At 41.9% G+C, this 25,317-nt stretch overlaps 3 protein-coding genes across 4 annotated transcripts; all 3 read right to left on the reverse strand.

Moving 5' to 3' along the window:
* Positions 1–2,863: 2,863 nt before the first annotated feature.
* On the reverse strand, positions 2,864–10,052 carry gyg1b (glycogenin 1b). Of its 2 annotated transcripts, XM_004081286.5 has the most exons (8): positions 9,707–10,052; positions 8,548–8,683; positions 8,297–8,471; positions 8,057–8,219; positions 4,944–5,070; positions 4,031–4,247; positions 3,829–3,867; positions 2,864–3,608 (listed from the first exon to the last, which is right to left on the reverse strand). In XM_004081286.5, exons 1-8 carry the CDS (start codon positions 9,711–9,713, stop codon positions 3,465–3,467), a joined length of 1,008 nt encoding a protein of 335 aa, XP_004081334.1. In that variant the 5' UTR covers positions 9,714–10,052; the 3' UTR covers positions 2,864–3,464. The 2 variants fall into 2 exon arrangements, with proteins under 2 accessions (XP_004081334.1, XP_011487271.1); XM_011488969.4 differs by lacking the exon at positions 3,829–3,867.
* A 1,284-nt stretch (positions 10,053–11,336) lies between these two features.
* On the reverse strand, positions 11,337–15,168 carry cpb1 (carboxypeptidase B1 (tissue)). The gene is made up of 11 exons (XM_004081091.4): positions 15,012–15,168; positions 14,410–14,485; positions 14,101–14,225; positions 13,925–14,027; positions 13,725–13,826; positions 13,528–13,632; positions 13,330–13,440; positions 13,151–13,241; positions 12,622–12,824; positions 11,893–11,977; positions 11,337–11,707 (listed from the first exon to the last, which is right to left on the reverse strand). Exons 1-11 carry the CDS (start codon positions 15,074–15,076, stop codon positions 11,520–11,522), a joined length of 1,254 nt encoding a protein of 417 aa, XP_004081139.1. The 5' UTR covers positions 15,077–15,168; the 3' UTR covers positions 11,337–11,519.
* Positions 15,169–15,361: 193 nt separating this feature from the next.
* agtr1b (angiotensin II receptor, type 1b) lies at positions 15,362–21,431 on the reverse strand. The gene is made up of 2 exons (XM_011488970.4): positions 21,177–21,431; positions 15,362–17,719 (listed from the first exon to the last, which is right to left on the reverse strand). Exon 2 carries the CDS (start codon positions 17,609–17,611, stop codon positions 16,520–16,522), a length of 1,092 nt encoding a protein of 363 aa, XP_011487272.1. The 5' UTR covers positions 17,612–17,719; positions 21,177–21,431; the 3' UTR covers positions 15,362–16,519.
* Between the last annotated feature and the right edge of the window lie 3,886 nt (positions 21,432–25,317).

A 25,317-nucleotide genomic window follows, 5' to 3' on the forward strand; every position in this document is an offset into this window, starting at 1 on the left:
ACATTTAGTGGTGCCAAAAAAATTAAAAAGTGAAAAGAAAAAAATATGAATGAAAAATGTATATAGATATATGTTTTTAATGTAACATTTGGCACTCAACAAATGACATTCACAAAACTCCAACTTATTAAAAACAGCAACTAAATAGAAAATCAAATAACGATAAAACAATCCAAAATAAAAAACACAACAGCTCAATGATGGGGATTTGAGAAAGTCAGAGTCTTTATCCGTCTGAAAAGGACCTCTTTGCACCAAATCCATTCGTACTGGATCAGAGAGTGTGGTTGGCCGTTCAGCTGGACCAAACTTACCAGCAGCAGCATCAGCGTTTTCCCTTTCAACAGAAGATGTGGTGACAGGAGTTTCTTCTGCAGCTAAAAAACAAGCATTATTATTATACAATAATCAACGATAAAGCTAATAAAATAAGAATACCAATAATAGTTTACTGGCTCATTTAAAATCTGTGTGCAGGTTTTTCTCAATTTCATGATCTTTTTATATATTTATGAGAGATTGATTGTTTGATTGTATATTTGCATGAGGTCATATTTGTTTATCTAAATATGAACAATTTGGGACTTCATTCTCTACAGCTGCTGTTTATGAAAAAAGGGGTTATGCAGACACTGTTTTTTAAAATACTTTACATTCTATTAAAGTTACTTAAGATGACATCTTCAGTGATGTCAGGAACATCTTGGGATGTGGACGCTGCACCACCTCCAATACTTTTTCAGAGCAGAAGAAACTGTGCAAAACATCCTCATTATGTAAAACCAAAACTGCAAAATACAAATAAGAAATAAATGTACCCAGTTATAAATAATAAATGTGAACACTAATTTGAGTAGAAATGGAAATATACACATTTATACACTTCTTTATTATTATTTCGTATGTTCATAATTTTAAAATTAGTAAATTTATTTTGTTCGTCATTTATAAATGAGAAAATCCATTTCCTGTTTGTATTTGGCAGTTTTGATTCTCCATGTTTCATGCTAATGCAAGATTTTAAGACACACTCATTGTTGTAAAAGTCAGTTAGACTACCTGACTGTCTAACAGATAAACAGCAGTTTTTATATAGACATAAACCGGAAAATGCAGATCGCACTAAATATGTGTTAGAACAATGAAACAATACGATAACGTGAGTTAAAACATTTATTTATCAGCCACTGTCGTCATTATTTGCTTTTCTCTGCTCTCTGCCGTTTTGGAAAGTCATGTCTGACCTCATCTTGGAAACTTGGGTATCAGAATTATTTTCAAGTTTTCCATTGGAAATTACGACAACGGGATAGTTTTGTGCAATCTTCACCTCGGATTGATTAGTATTTTACTTAAATCGCGCAGCTGCACAGAAAGGCAGGAGATGAATACGGCCCCAACATCCTCCAAACTTACCTTGTGACTGATGTTTCAATTCTTCATCTTTTTTCAGCTCCTGATGGATAAAGTCTCTTTGGCATAAAGTTCTCTTGTTGTCGCGTTGATCAACGTGACAAAATGCGCTCGTTTTCTTTTTCTTTTTCCAGACTTTATTGAAAGAAAATGCGTAAATGTACACTGTGCCAGGCTCAGATGAAATGATGTTGACCAATCGTTGCTAAGACTGGCGTAATGTCATCATTTGGGTTGCCAGATTGGTTCAGGTGTGTTGAAGGGGGCGATCATTAAAGTGCAGCCAACTTTCTTTTGCACAACATTCAGAGCGCACGTTGGTACGGACGCGCTATGAAATGGGTTGCCAGATTTGGCTCTTTATTTTTTTTCGCCACTTCGGGGCCCTGGTGGTGGCGGGGCCCTACGCGGCTGCGTATTTCGCGTATAGGGAGGGCCGGCCATGTATACAGGGCAGATGCTTAAGGTTTATTTTATTAGTTTATTTACAAAACAAAGTAATCCTGTTTTTTCCCCTTCAGTTTAAAATTATTCAAGTCATGCTTTGCATTTTAGTTAACCTAATTGAAAAGGGTATTTACATCATTCGAGGGGAAAAACCTCCAAAGTAGGGCTGCACGATATGAGGAAAACTTGCGATATGCGATATTAGAGATTAATATTGCGATATAATTTGCGGTATATAAAAAAATAGAAAAATGTCAAAAACATCATTCCCATTTCATTGCAACAGTTTAAAATTATACTCCAAATGACCCTCTTCGACAGGTGACAAACATCTAACGTAGGCCTCCATCTGATTGGTAAACAATGGGAAGGCGTCCATCTGGTCTAAGCATAAAGGGATTTATTTGATTCGTTAAATGCTTCAAGCTGCCATAAGATTGTTTTAACATATTTTGGGTTTACGATTTATTGCGATATTTGCAGTCTTTTGCGATATCCCTATTGCAGAGCTGGATATTGCAACGATAAATTTGCGGTATATTGTGCAGGCCTACTCCAAAGTTTACCTTTGCAAAAAAGCCCAAATGCAGGCTTATTCCTTTAAAAAAAAAAAAGTTCCAAGGAAAAGCACATCTTGTACAGACCTACGAGTAAAACTCATTTGAAGCTCCTAGTTTTACTTTTGCTCATTTGGACCTTTAGTCTGAATAAAAGGTAAATCCAGCAGACGTCTCTGTAGCCTGAAGGATTTGTCTGCTTTGCCAACGGTTCCCATTTTCAGCCTCCATGACGCCGACAAGGCTGTAGAAAGAGCAACAGCTCTGCAAGTCAGCCAAAGCTACAAGGCCGTGCATGACTATTCTGATTTACTTAAGACATTTTTAGCTTGCAGAGTTAATGAAACCTTCAAACCACTTAGTTTCCACTTTTGATTGCATTTAAACTATTGTAACAACTCCCCACCTCAGGAAGGATCCATCCATCTCACACATGACCAAAACAATTTTTTTTCCCCAATTCAATTTATTTTAAGATTCTGGTACAGTCAACAACCTGGTCATAAAAACGTGCAGCGTTCAATTGTTCTAGAAAAATCAGCCGCTTGAGGACTTCTAAGATGACAGCAGTACAGAGTTTTTAAGGCACCACATTCAGTAAAAATGACTACACATCTTTAGGAGTGCTGTAAACGCATTTGTCACACACGACCTGTCAATTCAGAAGTAAGAAAAGCACAGAGGTATACAGAACACATTTATCAAGCAGACTTCAACCTTTGTTGCAATGTTTATTTTTATACACAAAAAAAGAAGATAAAGCACAGACTTGGAAAAACAAGCTGCAGAGAGATTTAAGTATCCAGAAGAGGAAAAGTGCATTTACGGTGTAAACCTTCATTTTCTTCAGTGTAGCGGGGTAAACTATGTAACAGTTTAAAGTAGTTAATGTAAGCCCCCCCCCCCCCCCCCCAAACATGTGTAGAACTACATGGTCTTGTGTTGAGGGGGGTCAGAAAGATAAAGGTCAGCTTTAGTGTTTTCTCTGTTGACCATGACATTTGACTGCAGGTGCTTTTGAATTTCCATGTCACTCCCACCTCCACCTCATTTCAGGAACGTGTCGAGCTTTCTCTTGATATTGTCAAAGGAGTCCATTCCCATGTAGTCAGCCTGGCCTTGCTCCCATTGCTCCTTCCGCTCCTCTGAGGAAAGCTGGGGAGGGAGCGCCGGGGGAAAGCTGCTCTCACCCTGAGGAGGGCAAAAGAAAAAACGATCAAGAACGAGAAATCCACGCGGAAAATTCAACGCCACACAATTCCAAGTCCCGTGTGAGGAGCACCAAACCCACCATGTGATCTTTCCAGGTTAAAAAAAATGAACACAACACACAAAAATGTTGATTTCAAAGTAGTGAGTAGGGAATCAGGAACCAAGACAATGTTATTAACAAACCAAATCTTCTCCATACCTGTACATTCTGACTACTGACCATGCCACTGGGCTGGGACTTTAGAGCAGATAAGAGAAAAGCACAAGAATTACTCCAACCAGGCGTTCCTCACTGGATCCGCTAAACATCCTGTTTTATTAAAGCTGCAGATCTGATGGACCGTTTTCATCTCATGGGACTTTCATTAAAGACGAGCTGGGAATAGTGTAAGAAAACTCACATCAAGACATCCGGAGAAGAAGGGCTGGTCTCCATACTGCTCCTGCAGCAGCGGCACCACAGAGCTGGCATACAGAGTCCACCAGTCCAGGAGGAAGGTGGGATGAGCGGCGGCCTCCTGCCCACTGCCCGAAACCTGTTTGGCCTTGGGGTCAAATGTGTAACTCCATGGCTTGGTCTGCCCAAGAAAGTGGACCACCTTGGCATTTCCACCATACCTGAAAGACAAACGGGAGGCTGATGCTCATTTTTCTGAGCTTGTACCAGAGTTGGCAAAGCAGTCTCTGGGAAAAATGGCGTCTGAGGCCTGTTGGGGTTTAGAGCTGGGGGGGGGGGGGGGGGGGGGTTTGTTTTGACGCCAGAACACTCAGTGCTACTGCTGACAAGAACCAACATGGAAAGATATGTCCCTTCCTTCCATTATCCCGATTTGGATTGCACAGGAATGCTAAACGAAAGAGCTCGACGATGGTTTCCATGCAGTGAAGTGTTGACACCCCCCCCAATGAGGATGAGAGCGAGGGCTTAAGACACAATGACCAGAGCTGGGGGGTCTTTAAATCTCTATTTTAGGAGTGCCATCAGCTGTTGGGAGCGCAGCATGGATATCCAGCTCATGCCTAGTGCCTGGTGGTGGTGGGGGGGGCTCGAGTTGAGCTGCTGGAATTTTACTGCTCATCTCCCTCGTAACTTGAAGTCGTGTCACGATGTGATCAGGGCTCATGTGATCAGGCTTCTGCTTACATCTTGGCCCCGATTCCGGTGCACATGATTGGACCAATGGCAAACTCCTGTGTCGTAACAATTGACTTATGGGAATACAGGAAAACACCAGGACCAGACAAATGACCCCCCGCCCCCGAAATCTATAACCACCCTTACCCCGTGAGGGTAAAAGCTGCTCAGAGACTTACTGTTTGAATGCTGGAAGGTAAGTGTAGATGGCTACGCTGCTCAGGTTGTAAATGAAGGGGAGATGTTTTGATATGTCAGCTGTTGCCCAGTCGCAGAAGAAGCCATTCAAGACACCTTGGTCCCCTCCTGGAACAGAAAACAAGTCCGTCATGTCTAAACTGACCAATTCATTTGTGCATTTTAGTTTAGGTAGCCCCTACAGAACCTCTGAAGGAAAGGTGTGTGGAGGGGCTGGTCTGCTCAGGCTGATGGAGAAAGCTGACCAGAGATGCTTTCACACCCAACTTCAAACTCAGCCACTTCATGTAGACTTCAAGTCTCCAAAAATACATCTGATAACTGACTAGACACCTAAGCACTTTAATTCAAAGTCTGAGAATGAGTTTGGAGAAAGCGCTCATGTGTTCATTGAGGCAAGTTTATTCAATTTGAAAAGGCGTTTTCTCCAGCTGCTCTGTCAAGACTTCCATCTGACTGAACGTCTGCCGGGCAGACAGACAGTCACATAAGCAGGCGCAGGAATTTTCCCACACCAACTCTATTCCACTTTTAGACAAACTGGACTTTCACCACTGATTGAAGAAAACCCCCTCAGGGTAAACATGCGATGAGGATCCATGTCAAACAAGTCTATTAGAGTTTTCCTTCGATTGTGTGATAAAAATAAATAAAATAAAGCAGATGAGGAGGATGTCATTTGGAAATGCATAGTTTCCCCGTTCTGAATGAAAGAGGGCCAACCTCCTTCATGATTAATCAGCTTTCATTCCAGTAGACAAGCAGTTAAAGGTTGTGAACAGACGTAGTCTGCATGTTGATGAAACTAATGCAGGTATTCCACCGCGCCCAGTTCAGTCAGTTCATCTGCACGCCAACTTCCAAAAACGACACACCGCTGCCAGGCCTGGAGAAAGTTCTGCTTCGAGTGGTGAAATGCTGGCTGTGGGTCGATAATAACCGCATGAACGGCATCACCAGCTCTGCAGGCCAACCATAAAGATCTGGCCAACAGAGGAGCTGGGGGATGGGGTGGACAATACAAAAAAAACCTTTGACTCCTGTGTGTAGAAGAGAAATAAACTCCAACCTTTAAGCTTCAATATTGACCCAAACAGCACTGTTTGAAACTCTTGATAAAAACCTCCAATTCTCCATTTTTACCCGCAGTTACTGGTGTCAGAAGTTTCCAGCTTTGTACAGAAAGGAGAAGCTACATTTGCCAGAGTTTATGAATGCAGACTGAGATTACCTGCAGGACATAAGAACCAGCACATGCAGACTGGATTTAGGAAAAGTCGACGGAATATTGGGAGTTTGCTGCAAACAATTCCAAGGTTCTGGTCCATTTAACTACAAAAACATTGAAAATAAATTCCACTGATCTGCAACTGCTGCATACGTCCTCACATCTGCAAGTGATGATACGGATCTGGAATTTTTACAAACAGAAAAACTCAAATATACTCCAGCATATTCAGTTACATTCACAGGAGTACGTTACTAAAGTGACCATTTCTGATTCTGGCAGCTTCCAGAATTTCAAATCCACGGCACTAATAACAGGCAGTTTCCTGATCCCACACCTTCAAGAGGATTTCCAAACTTTCTCTGAAGCCGAGGTTCTTCATTTTGTGGGGATGAGCGGAGCTCTGCAAGAATGTGCGGCTAACCCCGCCGCTTCGTCTTGGCCGAGGAGCAGCGGAGCCACAGATGCACAGACGGCCTCCGGGCTTCAACCTCTCATTTTCTTCCTCGGCTATTTTTCAATATAATCATGCACAGACTGCAGGAGTGGAAGTGAAATGCTAAAGGTCAAAGGGACGTCTACTCATGCCCGACTGCACATGAAAAGACCCTCCATAGCTATAAATAAAACAGCTTTACCCATCAACAGGCCTTCGAGTGCAGAAGCAGCGGCATCACACCAAAATGCCAGAAGAAGAAACTAATCAGACATCAATAAATTGCTTTTAATTGAGTCGGGAACATTTTTTGTAAGTAGTTGTGGAAATATTTTGCTGGTGGAAGCCAGGACGTGGCGGTGCTCAGAAGCGCTGGCCTAAATAAGTTCCACTAATTAATTTTCAAATAAACCACCCTCTGATGGAATTTTCTTTCACAGAACCACAATGGAAAAAAAGCCATTGTTCATTCATTACCAATGGCTCCCAATAGAAACTGCATCTTGTTTGGGGTTTCTCTAAACGTTGTGCAGCCATACAACAATCAGAAAAGGCAGCCTGTCATTCCACACTCACCCTTATAAGCATATCAAATTATTTTTCAATGGATGAAAGCAATTTTATTCATAATGCACAAAATCCAAAGACTCATGTTCTGTTTACTCAAAGGACAAATATAAAAAACTCCAAAAGCTCAAATCAATGAAACTAAAAATCAGTTCTCGTGTTTAGGCATTTAAGGAGATCAAGTGTCCAAATCTACACCATTACATTTGTAGCTAAAACCCACCAACAGTCAAATCAATTCTGATTAGATAGTTGGGAATTTAATATGACAGGCAATGAATGTTATTTATCTTGGTGAAAAGTTTGAGCTCCAGGATTAGAGTTTTTTTTTTTTAAGAAACCACATGTGGTGAACATTCAGCACGCTAGTGCGGAGCACAGATCCTTTTTTAGCCAGCGGGAGCCAGAACAACAACCACAACTCATTTTGAGAACATCTCACAGAGCAACCTTTCTGAACGTCAACCAGAGCTGTGAGCAGAACGGCCCCTTCATACGCAACAGCCTCCCCAGCGCCCAGCAGGCCCCCCCTGAGAGCGGCGTGCTGGACAGAGGAGCCTTGTGTGGAGCAACACCAAGAAGTTTAGTTCAATCGCCACAATGGAGTCAAATCGAAATTCAAATCTTTGGTTAAATGATCGAGGCAAGGAGCATCATCTGCTGTCATGGAGATGGAAGCTACCATCCATGTGCTTTACATTTTATTTTGGGACATTTGTTTTTTTTTAATTCAGCACATAGTGGTAGAGGAAAAAAAAAATTTTCTCCAAGTTTATGTGCACCACTTACTTTCTTAAAATGATACTGATTTCAATCATCTTCCAAGTGTTGTTAGTAAAGGGTTTTTAAAATGTCAAACTTACCATCAAAACTGCCGTGTTCTGTGCAAAACTGAAGGAGTTTTCCGTAGGTCTCCACAGAAGGACGAAACACAAACACACCCGAGTTAAAGCAGTCAGGCCAGCCAGGGTCAGGAGCAGCCGACAGTTCCTCCCTGTCAAACAGCTCGTCTATGTTGGAAAGCACCTAGGATACAGGTAAACACCGATCACACACAAAAAAATTCCTTCTGGGGGGTGAAAGCAACAACCGGCCAGTCTCACCAGAGTGTCTGCATCCATGAACACACATTTGGAGTAATGCGTGAGCGTCCAGCAGTTGAGTTTGGTGAAGGTCACTCCCAGATCAGGCCTCTTCATCATTGCTAGGTGAGCCGTGTCACCGCTGTCCATCAGATCCACCACCTTCACTTCATCGTAGATCATCCTCAACACTGACCTGAAGATTAAAACCACGTCAGCCAACCCAGCGCAACAGATCTGACACGAGATGGGAGACAAAACTTAAAGCTCACCGGCACGGTTCCGACACATGCGGGCCAATTAATGCAACCAACTTTTTGGAAGTGTTGGTGTTACGAAGGGACTTGCCCAAAACCATGGCGCCCCGAGCATAGCTGTCGTTGGTAGCCAAAGTCACAAAGGCCTGATCTGCAAAGACAACAAGAATCAGTGGTTAAAGGAGGGTTCAGCAAATGTGGTGCAAGAAGAAATCACTCAAGTTAATCCATTTTCAAGTACTGAAGCTAATTGGTTATCTTTATTTGCATAGATGGTAAACTTTAAGACAGAAAACCCCAAGTTAAATTAACAGCATTCATGCTCGGACAGTGGAAATTACAAATCCTTGCAAAAAACAAAGTAGGAATCGTTACGTTTTGGCACAACATGTCAAAACTACACAAGCAGGTTTTGTTGGAATATTCTGTAAAAAAGTTTTTAACGCTTCAGAGATGACATTTATTTGCCATGTGGTTCACATTTCATCAGTTCAGGCTGCAGGCAGGAAAACTGTCAGATACCTGCCAAGGCAGGCCTTCAATTCAACAATGACCGACTGTCTGTGAGAAAGAACGGATGAAGTCAGCTCGTGTGAATTTCACCATGAATCTCCCCCAAAGAGCTGCATTTTAAAAGCCTTGGTGAAGGAGGAGGAGGGGAAAAATGAGAGAACTGCCTTGGAGCTGTATATATTCAGCCAACAATGGCTTTCAGTACCAAGGCAGGCCAGAAAAAGCTGTTGCCGGCTCCACACAGGCGCCTCACCTCACGCCCCCTACTTTAATTGGTGGAGGCAGTAGAGTAGCAAAAATGTAGTTCAAACTACAAAAAGTTAGGGGAAAACAACCTATTTAAACCCATATGTGTTAAATTTAAACAAATGAACTCAAAAGTTCCAAAGCTAAGCTTCATAAAAATTGGAGGGGGAAAAAAACAAGTTTGAGCACTTTCACGAAAATGTCAGTCACCGACGTTTATTAGCTTAAATGACTTGTTAACCAGTTTTTGACTAATGACTAATGTCATACAAGCTACAACATTCAACAAAACAAGATTTTGAGTCAATTCAGCAAGCTAAGCACCAAACAAGAGAAGCGGCACTTTATGCTAGTTTACAAAAAGTCGCGCGGCACTCCAAACATTTCAGCTAACAGGTTTCCAGAAGTTCCTTACCTGCCATGACTGCCGGTGGAGATCTAGCTACCGCGCAGCTTTGATTTAAAGGCGGCAGCTGAGAGGAGAGAGGGGCCGACTGAGCACGCTTAGGTGTATTTATACCATACAGACAGTGGACGCTGCGTCACGTAACTGTCCCTGCACACGCCCACCTGCTCCCCGCGTGAAACTCAACACCCCCGCCAGGTCAGAGAGGCCAGTAATCACACATTCACACACAAATTAGAATTTAACTTAATTTATAATTGACTTATTTAAAGTTCAATATAACAAACTGTCTTACACGTAACTAGAAAAACGGTAGCACACAATTTAGTTTCTTCTCTTTGGAAAGATTTTGTTTGAACTTTGGCGTAATCTGGTGGACAATAAATGAAACTGCAAGAAGGATTTTTCAAAAAGTCAACAAACCCCATTTTATTTGTTAGTAGGGGTGTAACGTTTAATCGACTTAATCAATTTACTGATTTATATTCATACGATATAGCCATATCAGTCTGTCTGAGGCAAGTTGTTAATTAAATCAAACTATTGCATCATAAAATGATTTCAAAACAAAACAAATCAATTATAACGATTAAAAAAAACATTTGGATTGAGACACAGTAGGTCAATTTTACTATAACGCTAAAAACGACCAAGTAGCATACAACACACATGTGAAAGCAGCAAAAAAAAAAAAAAAAAAAAAAAAAAAGATCAAGCCATCATTACAGTCCAATGTGTGCAAACTCTTTGAACTTGCAAAGATGTGACCATACAGGGTGGTTCTAATAATGCTCGGTTTGTAATACTTTTTTGTGGAAAACAAAACAGTGGGCTGAACTTTTATGAAGCTAAAATGTGAGTGGATTTGCCATTAATTCTTGTTTACTTGTTTGTTTGCACACATATTTAATTTACACTTGATTATCTTGCAAGAAAGACAAGGAATCTGGAAAACATCAGCTGCACTGTTCAGTACCCAGGTATTTATCTCTGAGTCACACTGTTTGAAGTTTTGGATAAAGATGTCCTGGATCAATTTTAGGTCAGTAAATTGGATCAAATTGGATGAACCAAGATGAACCAATATCGACCATGAATTGTATCAGCAAACACAAATTTTGATATGCAACGAATCATTGTTAAAAATGAATTGTCACACCCCTGATTTTAGCCTTTATCTTGTACAGTGTCAAAAAAAACTTGTGATTAGGTGAGAATAGTGTGCTAAATCAATCAAAAATCTTGAAAAGCATTGCTGAGAAAATACAGTTACTGTTTAAGTAATCTTTGTACATTAGCCAATACTATCAGGCTGTCTCTATCCTGAAATATGAGGGCCAATTTCCAGCTAATCTTATGCTCTGTCTGATTCTCCAAACATCGACACGTTTGATTCTTGGTTCCATTTGGACAAGACGATTCAAATAAGACCAAGTGAGTAAATCTGAGGCTTTACCATGTATTGCTTTCTGTTGCTGAAAACTTTTAATTTGCATTAACCAAAATTGACACTTCTTTTAACTTCCCAAAATAGACTTTCAGAATGCAAAAAGGCCTAATTGCAGTATTTTTGTTGACAGAAAAAAAACAAAAACTGTGTTTTATGATCAGATTCAAAGAAAAAATGAGATTCAGCATGTGGGGATGGATCATTGATTTTATTGTTTGCACTTGCATCGTGACACTCTGTCAAGCACAGTGAGGAAACATGGCGGGTGGTGTCCGTATCCATAGATACGGGCATGAGATGGCTGAGAGGTTGGAGGGGCTAGGGGCTGGGGCAGAGGCAGTGCGTTGGCAGGGGTCCTGGCTGCTACGCTTTTTAATAGAGGTTCTTCTGCACATGGGCAGCAATGTACTTGACGGCCAGCATGGTCTCCTCGCATGTGGGCTTGATCTGAGACTCTGGCAGCAGGAAGCCGTGATAACCAGTGTCACGCAACTCAAAGGTATAGGAATATTTCACCCCCAGGTCATAGGCCCAGTCATCAGAGCCTCCCGCAGCAAGGTCTGGGAGCAAAAAAAGAGAAGAAGTTGCTGTGATTGATTGCCTTTTGTTGTCTGTAGAAGGCTTCAGCCCCCAAAGGAGACTTCTGCATCATGAACACATCATCGTCTTAGAGGTGTAACGAGACAAGTCTTTGCCGAATGTCTGTTTGAAAGAAACTGCAACCTGCTTCATTTGTTGCACTTACAGATAGTTGAAGCACCAGGTCCACTGGTATAGCGGGTGCCATACAGACTAGTCAGAGCAGCAGAGGCTCCCTGAGCAACGCTCATCTACATAATAAGGAAAAAGCAAAAACAAAGATGCATAAGTCGTGTGAAAGAATTTAGCCATCGACCGGAGAAGAGCTGAACAAGCAAGTTCTGAGAAAACTGTGTCTTTTTGCACCCTGCAGCATCAACTTTCACTTGTTTAAACCCAACATTGTCCAGATATTGCAAAAAAGTTGCACAAAGCTTCAGCGAGTTACAGGAGGAAATGAAACCTCCAGAGAAACGCACAGGCAGGAAATTATACTCTTGAGGGCACAGATGAATGGTGATGGAGTTCTTTTGTTCTTTAAAGTGTATAAAGACAGCATTAATCAGAGGAGTGGCAGAGATGTGTGATCTGCACCAGGTAAAGAGAGGTGGAGCAGTGTGGGTTAACCATACAGCCCTTTGACATGGTAGGGTGGTGTGTGAGCTGCGAATACAGGATTTGCAGCAGCTGTGTAGCCCGTAGATAGGATCTAGTCTGCAATATGACTGGACTGATTCCAGAAACACATTTAGAAGATTTATTACACTCAGGTTATGCAAGACTCTTTACACAAACAGACTGATTCACTGAGGATCCAGTGATTAAGAAGACTTAAGCAATTCCCAGTGATCTAAAAGGACTCAGCTGTGAGTGTCTGACGGATGTCGTGACTCACCAGCTCACTGTGGTCGGCAGCCAGATTGTAGGAGTAGGAATAGGGGAAGAGCAGGAGCTGGGAGTAGGAATGGATGGTGAGGTAGGCTTTGATGGAGGACTTGTTCTTGCGGATGAAATCAGCCACATTCTTGACCTCAATCTCAGACTCGGGGGTGGAGCCACAGAAGGTTTCGCTGCAGGGGTTGCTGGAGGCTCCGACGGCTGCAAGGACAAACCCTTCATGATGGCTGACGATAATTGAAACAGTTTCTCCAATCTCATTTGTCAGAAGGAGTTCAAGACAGATAAACCTCTTTTAAAAGATTTTTTTGGCTTGAATTGATTATACAGATTATTAAAAACTAGAATTAAAACTAGCAGGATTCAAGGTTTCGATGTACGCCTGGATTTATGATGCAACAAATCACCATCTGCTGCCCAGATCTTTTTCCTTTCTTATTTGATTTGACTCTTACAAGGCCCACAAACTTTAAATCCATAATACATGCTCCCTTTGGATATGTGACTGTGCTCTCTGCTGCACTTACTACACCAGCCGGCATCAAAGTTCCTGTTGGGATCGGTGCCCAGGCAGCTGCTTCCAGATAACTTGGAGCGGGTCTTTCTCCACATTCTGTTCTGTAAGGTTCCAAAAAGAAGACAGGATCTTAAATATTAAATACAATAATTGGATTATCAAATTAGGTTTGAAGCGGAAGTTAAATACGGTCGTGTGTGAGTATTCGTAGCCATCGATGTTGAAGACGGGCAGGACGTAGACGTCCATCTGGTCAAGAAGGCTGGTCATTTGAGAGTCACTGCCATAGGTTTCCAAAGCCTGCAAAGGATTTCAAAACAGCTTCTCACAGTTTGAAAGAAGCTCTGAAGGAGATCCTTGCAATAAATATCAGAGAGTCCTTGTTACCTCCTTCACAAACCACTGGCAGAAAGCAGGAGAGATCCACTCTCTGGCGTGGATGCCGCAGTCCAAAAAGATGGAAGGCTTGGTAGTGCCGGAGGATTTACCAAGCTGTGGTTGGTAAATTGTGATTTTTGTTAGATTTGCTTGTGCATAACCTCAAAAAGATTAAAATATTCAGCTTGTATGTAAGATTAAAATACCTTGAGGAGAGTCATGGGGCGTCCCTCAAATGTGTTTCCAATCACCTGCTTGCTGACCAGGCTAGGGTTGGAAGAGGCGATGGAGTTGATCCAGGACAGGACCTGGAGTTAAATCAAAGTGAATTCAAACTGTTAAATATTATAATTTGGAAAAAAAACAATGCAAAATTTAAGAAACAATGCTCTTTTTACATTCTTACAGTATCCCAAGTGTTGTATTTGGTGTAGCTGTGCAGTTCTTTAGGACTGATCCCGTTGTCAGCCTGGCGATTGATGGCAACCTGGACGTCCTCAATGAGAATCCTAAGTGAAAATGTGTTGCTTTAGCTTCACCTGAGGGAGGAAAAGCCTATTGTTTCTTTATTTGGTGACTTACTCATGCGCCATGCTGCTCTGACCCAAGGTGGTGTACACGATGGAGAGGTATCTGGCGGGCACCCGAATGTCCACATCGATGTCGATCGTCACCAGCTCAGGGCTGTCAGGGCTCCAGAAGTCCACCTGCAGATGGCACCAAAGCCCAACACTTGAGTATTAAGGCACTGACACACAATGTTGTAACACTCGACAAAAATACACATAGGAACTGGTTTGCAGTGCAAAATCTACCAAATGCAGCCAGATTGAATTTATTTATTCATTTCGTTATAAGCCAATCATATGATGACATCGTGCAGGCTAGTACTTCGATGCTCTCAGCCAGATCCCTGATGAGGGTCACATGTTCAGCGAGGACAGGCTTCAGGCGGAGGACTTTTTCTCTGTGGAGCAAAAGACAGAGGCCATGAGGAAAGCAACAGCATCGAAAGACGATAAACGGATTCAAAACTGAGCTGTGACTCTTCAGTAGAGTTAAAAGTCTATTAGTCCTTTTGGGCCCTCACAAAAAAACAAACAAATGTGGAGCAGCTTCAATGCAGAATAAAACAACTTCTATACAGTGTAAACCATAAGAAGATCAAAAAATATATTTTATGTGCAGAAATGTTTGTCCATACATTTGTTGGATTAATTTCCTTTGGCTATATTTTTAAGATAAGTATCATAGCTTAAATATTTTTTAAAAGACATACAAATTGACCGATAAATCTTTATTTAACTTGATTTTATCTCATGAGCTAAAAATTTCTCAAATTTACAATAATTCGCTATTATTCACAAAGCAAACTTGTGTTGTGCTTTGATTGGCCTCCTGTTAGGATAATCCTTTTCAGTCCATAAACCGCAGTCATTCTTTAAAGAATTTGGAGCCTTTTTCTAAATGCCAAAAAGTAAAAAAAAAAATACCCATCAAAACGCGTGACATCAGCCAGGGCAGCAGCCACCAGTCCGAAAAACAGCAGGACCTTCATGTTGGCAGTGAAGTCGGCCTCTGCTGTGGACAGGGCTTATAACCCCCCGCCTGCTGCCCTTCCACCAATCCCAGTCTGAGATGCCACAGTGCAGCAGTTATTTTAGGAACTATGTGAAGAAACAAGGTCTTACCTGATGATCAGTCAATGATTAATACTACTTAGGATAAACTTTTAGTCAAGGTCACTTGATTATTATTTTGTAAATGAAGATTCTCTGTTTTAAGCTGTTTTTGAACTCTAGTTGACATATTTGTATTTTCTAGGAAAAAGAAATCATCCCAGTTCTGTGTGTATAGTATTTTTTATTATCTTCTTTTTTTCTAACATGTATACACAAAATGTACACTTGCACAGTTAAAAAAAAGCATCAACACATAAATATTACACATAAATCACTCAACCTGGAGCGTTTGTGTCTCACACTGATTGTTACTGTATGTCACTCCCAGACATTTCATCATGCAAAGTTTTCACAAAGAGCACAGTAGTTGTCAGTGACATCTCACAGGACAGGCACGAGTCTACGCCATGTTACAGTAAGACATTTAAGGTTACAGGTTTCCAACACAAGACCAAAGGGAATTCATGCAGCTGTTGGCAGAGCATGCAACAGCCGATGAGGGAAATTTCACCTGTAAAAGCTACAGACGCGTTTTCTTTCACAGCTTTATTCCCGCATATGAAAGACTTTATGTTATGGAAAACGTAATTATTAATTTCTCCTCCGTGATCAATTTCCAAACAGTTGGTACCTCTGTAAATTTAAAAGGGACATCATCCATTCAACACTACCGAATCCGAGTCCCAGATTGGTCAAAATTCGACCTAGTTTGACTTTCATGCGTGTTTACTAATTCCTGGTTTGGCATGTAGAGCCCGAAAACGATTGCAGAAACTTGCGTAGCTACATGTGAACATGAGAGTTTTAAACACAGACGCCCGAAAATCACATTTAGGTGCATTTCCATGGACTTTTCATTGGAAGTGGCCACTTGAACCCACGCTGCTGAGAGCGGCGTGACTGTAGCTTGAAAGTTCCTGAAACTTTGATGTTTCAGCCTAATCAGCTATTCTGATTCACACAGGGTTTGCTGAGAAAACACAATCATCATCAGACAACACATCTAAAAAAAAATTCAAGTGAGGAAATCCTGGACAACATGCATATCTCTATATAAATAATACATTATTCATGGTACTATCTTACCGTTCTTTATTTTTGGGGATATTGACATAGCTAAAAAGAGTCTCAATGGCGTGGATCTGCAACACATTAATGGTTTGTATGAGTCTGGCATAGGCTACATTTGAAAGCCTTATGAATGGTTCAGTGCTTGGTAATACAGCATGGTATTTTCTCTGTCCCTTGCCTCTCAACCATGAGGCTGTAAGAGTGCCGAGAGCAAAACTGTACCCTGTGTCTTGCTTTCCCTCTGACTGTCACTTAACATCAGTGGAGACATTGCTTTTGACCGTAAGGCTCAGTGCCTCTGAGGCACGGAACGACAGGGCGCTCATCTTAGAACTGATGCTCTGGTGGGGCCCCGCCGGTCTACCTGGAGAGCAGCGGAGCAAACGCAGTAAGTTCTTGCGGAAGTTGCGTCCCACGAAGCCGTAGACGATAGGGTTCATGCAGCTGTTAAAGTAGGCGATGCAGATGGTGAATGGCATGGCGGTGTCGATGATTTCCAGCATGGTGCAGTTCTCCACCAGAATCTGCTGGGTGAGCAGCTGCATGAAGTGGAAGACCTGATGGGGCGCCCAGCACAGGAAAAAGGCCAGGACAGCTGCTGCCAGCATATGCAACACCTCGTCATCGCGGGAGCGGGAGTTTTTCTGAATGTGTTTCACTCGCAGCAGTGCCCGTCCAATCAGGCAATAGCAGGTGATGATGATGATGAAGGGCACCAGGAAACCCAGCAGACTTTTCAAGACACCAATAGCCAAAAGAAGCTCTTTCAGCCTCTCGCTGTTTTCGGCTTTGGGGTGCAGGATGCCACACACGGTGGTCTGGGGGTTTTTGATGTCATGGACGTCCCTGGTGAGGGCTGTTGGCACACTCAGGACGAAGGCAAAAAGCCAGATCACTACACAGGTGATGCGTGCGTACACCACGGTGCGAAACCGCCGTGACTGCACTGGGTGCACAATGGCAAGGTACCGGTCAGTACTGAGAGCAGTGAGGAAGAAGACGCTGGTGTACAGGTTAAAAGTGACCAGTCCTGCACTGGTCTTGCACAGGAACCCTCCAAAGGGCCAGCTGTACTCTGTGGCGGTGAACGTTGCCCACATGGGCAGAGTGATGAGGAACGTGAGGTCTGAGATGGCGAGATTGAGGACAAAAATGTTGGCCACCGTTTTGAGTTTCATGTAGAAGTAGATGACAGCCACCACCATGGTGTTACCGATGATGCCGATGATAAAGTTGAAGCTGTAGACGATGGGCACCAGGGTGAAGATGAATTTGTGGCTTCCAGACATGCCACATGTCAAGTTTATCTCCTTTGTCGCCCACGCCGTTTGATTCTGCATTTTTCCTCTTTTTAGTGCCAAATCCTGGGACTGTTTAGCAGGGGGCCCTGTCGACGGGGTGTGTCTGTGGTGACTGATACAGGCCTTGGGCGAGGGCCTCAGAGGATCCTATAAAAGAAACAACAAAAATGTCACAGACAGTCTTGTAGAAGAGCCGTCATTACTGCCGGCATGGTCCATAAACGCTAATCCACACGAGCAGCCATGAAAGTGCTCACCCTACACCAGCTCATTAAAGACCTGCACTTTAAAGCCATTTTGAAGCTTTACATTATTTCTGTAAAATAAAGAGCCATGAAAAACAGATGTCACATGTTATTCAATATTCCAAAAATGCTCTTTGAAAGATCGTTATTTAGACATTCTCCATTCTGGCTCCTTCTCTAAATCGCCTCTCGGCTAATGACGGCAACAGTAAAAGTCTGTAGAGTTTATCAAATGGTTTGTCCGTCTGGGTGGACGCACAGAAGCCCAGAAGGAGAATATTTATGCTCAGTGTTATGACCTGTGTTAATTGAGGCTGCATGGCAAAGTGTGAGCTTGGATAACAACACCATTAAACACTGAGGTTCTGAGAAAGCAGGGAGGAAACAAGCAGAGAGCTGTGAAGCTCCAGTCACTGTAAAAGACATGTCACGTTTCAAACCCTTGGTGTGCAGAGATACATTGTACACAGCATGGGAACTTCTAATCAGCGCACACCTAAACAAACAGGACAGCGGGGATTCGGCTCCGTGGAAACTTCTCTCTGTGAGAAAATCAAACCTGCGTGCTGCAGAAAATTTGCCTCCGGGCTTTTTTTCCCCCCTTCATTTAGAGAAGCAGAATGTAGCTTTAAAACAGACCCCCCCCCTCCCCCTCTTTTGCTGATAGTATTTATGTTAAAAAAGAAATGCTTATTTGATGCCATTAGCGAGGCTGATGGAAAATATTAGAATAATATTACAAAACATTGTCGCTATGAAAGACACATTTGCCCTAATTACTTGTTAAATGTTTGTGAATGTAAAAAGTCATAAATATGCTTAAGCTTTGCTAGTGAAAATAAAAAAGACTATTAGAAAAAAAATAAGAAGAATTTTTAAAAATCACAATCTTCAAGCTCAAATAAGAACCTCTTTCTTATATTTTGACCAACCAAAGATGGTTTTTGGCCACAAGATGGCATTCTAGTGCTACATATTTTTCTCATACCACCTTGCTGCTGACTCCTCACATGGAAAGAAAAACTCCTTTTTGCAGGAAAACAACACTTCAGTGAATATGTCTCCTATTCCAAGTGTTAGGTACAAGAACTGCCAATTCAAGCTTAGAAAAACATTCCAGATTCCTGCAGCCTATGGTTGACATTAAGACAGTCTGAGCCCTTCCTTACTCTGGAACTATTTGACCTCAGATTCAAGGATGCCTTCATTTTCCAGTGTTTCCATGAAAAAAAAACCCTGGCATCCATTGAAGCTGTGGATGCAGGTTGCAGAGGCGAGGACTGTTGAGCGTGGAAGACGAGGGAGTGCCAAGGGCAACATAATAATGGAATATCTCTGTGAGTTTCCTGCACAGATGTCATCGTTTGGATTTACTGAGCCTGTTCTTTTCCCTGTGTGATGATCATAACAGTGAACAGCCACAAATGCGCAAAAGTTCCAATAAATTCCTTGATGCTGACTTCTAATGGTGACAAATGCAGGAAAAAAAAAGATTAAAAGTGACCTCACAACATAAATAATGTTATTCAAATAGACGTTAATATGAAAGAGTAGCTGGTCTGTTGGTTGACTGATCTTTTCTGGTTCAAACGGTCAGAATAGTCTTGGGCAAAACTCCAACAATGCTCTTTAACTGGCGACAAAACTTTCTAAGTTGCTTTGAATGAAAGCTGCTGATTGCTACCCTTCAGTACTTTTCCACTAGGGGGAAGCTACATCCACAGGGATGAAAGCAACGGTTGAGCATGTACTTATGAAAGTCCAATAAAAAAGGCAAGCTGGTAAAGACAGAAGGTGGTATAGAGAGCAGGTTATCAAGTGCTCCTGTGTTCAGTGTGCACCTATGAGTGAGATGGCACATTACTAAATGGTAGCCATAAACCCTGGGTGACCACAGACAGGAAGGTAAACATCTACTTCACAAGATCCCGGAGCAAGCTGCATCCTCTGAGACAAGACAAGAGGCGATGGGGCCCTGCGTTGGTTGAACACAATGCTCCCTACAGTGAACAATAAAATCAGGATTTGGAGGAAGTTTGGGAACATCTCTGCCTGCAGCATTGCTTTGACTCCTGACTGACATAATGGCAATAACATCCAACGTAAAACATCCTACTTTGGGTTAGTTAATGCAGCTTTTTCCTGCATGGGATCACAACAACCAGCAAAGAACGTTGGAGGTTCCCCACAGCTTAGCTGTTCCAGGTTTGGGTCGAGCCCCAACCCTCTCTGACAGGAGCACCACCATCTGGCTGTCCATATAGAGAGACCCACTAAAAGTCTGCCTGATGGAGTTAATGATTTATACCAGCACATTATGAAGTAAGGTTTACCTCGGTGCACAACCAAAGCCTTCCACCTCCTGATCATCCGCTCGTTTAAACGCCATTTGAGCCACAGGACGTTCTGCAACAATAAGTGCCTCCCTCTTTTACCATCCTTTTAACATACCACAGGAGCACAAGTTTAGCACCTCAGTCCACCAATGAGCCATGCAACTTTCAAACCTGCCCAGACAGCTTAATTTGCCGGTGTTACTCCCTTTAGATTAATAATGTGGGTGTTTAATAGTGTGCCTCTTCTCAACCATGGCCTCACTTCCTCCTTAATCTCAACTCACAAAGTGTCACTTTAATTAAAGTATTACATTAAATTAAGGCAGGGGTGTCAGGAACACACACCTTTCTTCTGATTAAAAAAAAAGAAAATGTTTATTTTTAACTGAAGATGGATTGCAGATTAGTATTTTATTTCAATTTATTTGATTTTTTTCTGTTTACAATGTAATTATTTTAAACGAAAGCTTTATATAGTTTTCCTTCAGTTCAGAAAGACTTACTCTTCATTTTTTGCTTCTATTTCGCAAAGAAGTATCTAAAAAGAGGCTTTTATATCTCCAGCTTCTAGCAGCAGCTTCCTTCCCTTGTTTCTCAAACATGGACAGGTTTTTCTATAAACATCCACAGAAACACCTGATTTCACAGCTTCTGTTTTGTCCCTGTGAAGGAGTTGTGAATGTCTATTAGTGAGAATTTCAGTGACTCTTTATCAGCTTTTTTAGCAAAAAAGAAAAGGCAGGCTTGGTTTCTTCTTACTGTAAATTATTAAAAGATGTCTCAAGTTTTGTGTAAGTTGCTGAACTTTTACACAAAAACAGCAACATGTGAAGGTTTTTGTTCTTTTAGGCCTCTCAAGATAAGTGCTTGAATAGTTTTAAACTTGTTTTACATCAGGAAACTAACTGGAATAGTCCAAAAAGGGGGAAAAAAAAGACAAATTAAATCAGTTATTTCATATTATTCCTGTTTTTTAACATTTCTCAAACATTTTTATAAAAGGGAGGCTGTGGGAGCTCTTACCTGGGGTGCTGGTTGAACCGAGAGCTTGTTGATGCTTTCTTTCAGATAGGGAGACCACCGCAGAGTGCCAGTGACTGCCTCTGATTTAACTTAGCTGCTGGAGCGAGACGAGCAGGGATGCCGCCTGACATACTCACAACCCCCTCCCCACCCCCAAAAACTCCCCCTTTCTGTCTCTCTCTCTCTCACAGTGGAGATGAATGAATGGATGAGTCTGGAGCCAGACATCTATCCTATCCCAGTTTGACCAACAGCTCTTACGATTAAAGAATCAGGTCTTACCCGAAAGCACCACTCCTCCCTCTATCCCCTCCTAATCGTTACCCCCTCCCCTTTTGTCTGTTTTTGTAATGCTTATTTTTGTTCACTCACTTTTATTTTGAAATGTTTTATGATCAAAATCGGTTGCAGTTTAATCGTGATGATTCTGATGAACATGACACAGTCATGTGCACAATGTCTTTAATGTCATGTCATCATGACAGTCCCCTGTCCCTCATCCTCTACTTGGCCTGGAAGGCTCCCATAGTGATTAGACCTGTCATCGCAGAGTATTAATAGCTGCAACAAGCAGCCTCTTAGTTTGAATCAGGGTGCATGTTTTTGAAGATTGAAAAGGGGAGGGTTCAGATTGACAGAGAGTTGGGGAACACTTCCTGTTTTGCAGTGTGGGATTTAGCTGTCTCTCGTTTATCAGTTATATTTTCTCCTGTTTTGTATTGTTTGTCTCTTTTAGTGTGAGGCACAAGCCAACAAATGCATATCTCACATATTAGTGCGGGATCCTCTCAGCACACAGCAGCATAAACATTTTCTGCTCGTAAATTATTAGGAGTTTGTTTTGGAATGAAACTCATCGTGTGTGCACTGGACTGTTGAGGCATGACTGAGACAAAAGCTTCACGTATGCCCTCTGGAATGGAGGGAAGGAATCTGAAGCCCGCACACTTTTGACACATGTAATCCATCTGTGTTACAAAGGAAGGTCTTTTTTTAGGGACTGCCTGCAAAAATTCTTTCTCCCTTTCTATTCTTTTCTTTCAGAGGGTCAAGAAAGGTGTTGAGATGTGGACTCACCTCTTGTCATCATAAAGGATTATGATGGGCTGGAAAAAAAAAAAAAGAGTTAAAAGGGAAGCCCGGGGAAAAAAAACACTCAGGGTTGAACGGACGTCCTGTTTGGTGGCTTTTGCTCACTCAGGTGTAACCATGTCATTGGAGAATGATCACGCTTGTAAGGATTTCCACGTCATACGCCCTTTTGGATTTTGCAATAGGTCAAAGGGCACCTTGACACAAAGATGCGAGAGGGTTTTGAAAATACAAGACATGCAGGTGAACAGCGCTTCAGCCATTTTTCAGGAAGACCTGGTTTTAGAGGACAAGACGAAAGGGGGTCAACACCTCCAAGAGATTTCCATCAGCTTCTATTTCATCTTCTGTCACTGTAGATGATAAGAATTGAGAGAACACTGTCATTCTGGGTATCCAGTCACACCAGGGAGCATCTGCACCGCATCCTGCGGTCTGCTGTCACAAGAACTATCAACCCTCCACATCTGACCCATGGGAGCTCTCAGGAAGCGAGCGGAGAATTATGTTCCTAGGATCGAATCTCTGGTTGCATTTTCCACAAAGCAAATATTTCTCAGTGGGGACAGGATGTTTTTGCAACACCCGTTTCTGCAACAGAGATTTACATTCCTTGACAAGGAGCACAAACAGATTTTGGAGATTTTAAAAAGGGTATTTGTTGTGGGGGAGAAATGATGTTGGGAATATAATAAAAATAGTTTTAATCATACCTTTTTCAGATAATTAATGTTTATTTGAAGTTGTTGTTGGCTGATTGGCAATCTAAGCTTTCATAAGTCATTTTGAAGAACGCTTGGATGTTCATGTTGTGAAACTTCAGGGAAGTCCCACTACAGTACATCATCCAAAGAAATTCATTCCAAGATTTTGTACAATTTCTAGTGGTGAGTCAGGCCAGGAAGAGGACAACGCTCCATCTCAAGCGTACCCTGGAGGTGTGATGGTGGGTGATGTTCTGGCTAATCAAATCAGGCTAACAAGATTAGCTGTGTAAGCACTTAAGCTGTGGTAGAATGAATTGAGGTAATTACTGGTAGCACGGAGCACTGCAGGGAAGGACAAGCTTTTTGTGGCACAACAACACAGGCGGTAAAATGCCACCCAACACACAGCCCACCTGTTTATGGAAACACAATCCTGTGTGAGGGCTAAAGAAAGATCCTGGGATTCTGCATCAGAAAAGTACCTGCTCCATCTCTATGGAGTGACATTTCTGCCACCACGTTGCACGCAAAACTTTCCAAGTTGCAAATGAAAATTTTGAATAATTGCTTTTCAATTATTTTTTATTTTGCTTCCAATTTTTGTTTTTTTGCTTTCAAAATTGTTTTTGCTTTCAAAAACTGTTTTTGCGTTTGCAAAACACATGTTTTCGCATTCGTTGTTATCAAATCTCACTTTTTTTTCCTATCTTTGATTTTGCTGACATTAGCTTCAGTTTGATGTGACAAAGCTGCCATCAAACAGCTGCTAATTGGTCCAGATTCTAACCAATCAAATCGCCACATTTATCTAATATGGTGTCTGCTACCAAGGCTCAGATGCTGCACAAGTGTTTTGGAATAGAATAACACTAGTAACAAGCAAAGAATGATGGCTCACCAAAGCAGACTCAATGTATTTAGCAGTAGAAGCATTTTTCACTTTATGTTCATTTTCACAGTGTCTTATGTTTTAGAACTCATGATCGTTTGTCCAAAGTAAAAAAAAATACTCATGAAAAATGGGGTTTTCTCTTAATATGTCAACATTCATTGATTAAAATAAAACAATAGTTCAGATACAAATCTTAGAAAGTGTTACTTCCGGCTGGACGAAGTCGCAGCTCAGACGTTTTTTTTCTGCTGCAGATGTTTTGAACACTTTGGTCACTAACATAAATACAAAACTCTGTTTGATTTTAGCTGATTTGCTGCTCCTTCTGGGTTTTAGTCTGAGAGAAACGGGCCTGAACGTTTGAAAACGCCAGAATCCCTGAACAGTATGGAAGCATTTGTATAATAATTAAAGCATAATTAAAAATAAAAGTCAAAACCAGAAATGCCTTTTCATTTTCAAAATGAAGCTGCATTTTTTTGACTCAAAATTAAAAAGAAAAAGCAATCCTTCCAAATGCTTTTTCCTTTTCTACTTCAACACTGCTTATTCTGTCACCTAATTCTTCTTTCTCTTTTTCCATCAGGGGTCGCCACAGCGAACAAGTCGCATGGTAAACTTGGCAATGTTTTAGGCCGGATGTCCTTCCTGACGCAACCTTCTCAATGCAACCGGGCTTGGGACCGGCACAGAAGTAGAGAAGGGAACAGGGAGCAGCCCGGATTCAAACCCTGGTTTCACAGACGGAAGGCGCCGCAAACCAGCACGAGCTAAACCGGCTCCCTATTCTGTCACCTAATTACAATGATAAGAAAAAATGGTATTTGACATTTCATTTTCAAAAAGTTCTTTGGTAAACGTGTACCAAAATTCATTTAGAAACGTCTAATTTGACAATTAAATTGGATTAACAGAAATGCTTTTTAATTTTCAAAATGTAGCTGCATCAAATGACTTAAATTAAAACGAAAAATCAATCCACCAAAATGCTTTTTCATTTTCTACTTAAAAACCGCTTATTCTGTGTCATAACTACGACGAAAATGCAAAGAGGGGATTGCATTTTCATTTTCACAACCACCTACGAATAGTGTCGCATAATTCAATTCGACTTAGCATTTCCAGAGGGGAGGCTGGGCGATGACGTCAGTGCTATCTCCGCGTTTCCGGCTGCTAAGAGACACAGACATATCTAGGAGCAGTGCGGCCAGACTTGTAGCTTTGTGTTAGCAGCAGAGGACAGGGCTTTGTGACGGTTGCGCACTCCTGATGATTGCACACAGCTTCTTGGGACTTCGTAGCAGCATTTCCGCCTTCCGCGGACCTCCTTCGGATGCACCACGGTTCGTCGAAACTTTCCCCGAGACTAGCTTTGTCTTCAGTCCGGCAGCCGCATCGCCGAAGGTGGAAAGTGCTGCTACGCAGATCTGAGAAACTCTGAATCATCATT

This window comes from Oryzias latipes, chromosome 20, assembly GCF_053564925.1.
Source record: "Oryzias latipes strain Hd-rR chromosome 20, Olatipes_Hd-rR_3.1".
In the NCBI taxonomy this organism is placed as follows: Eukaryota; Metazoa; Chordata; class Actinopteri; order Beloniformes; family Adrianichthyidae; genus Oryzias; species Oryzias latipes.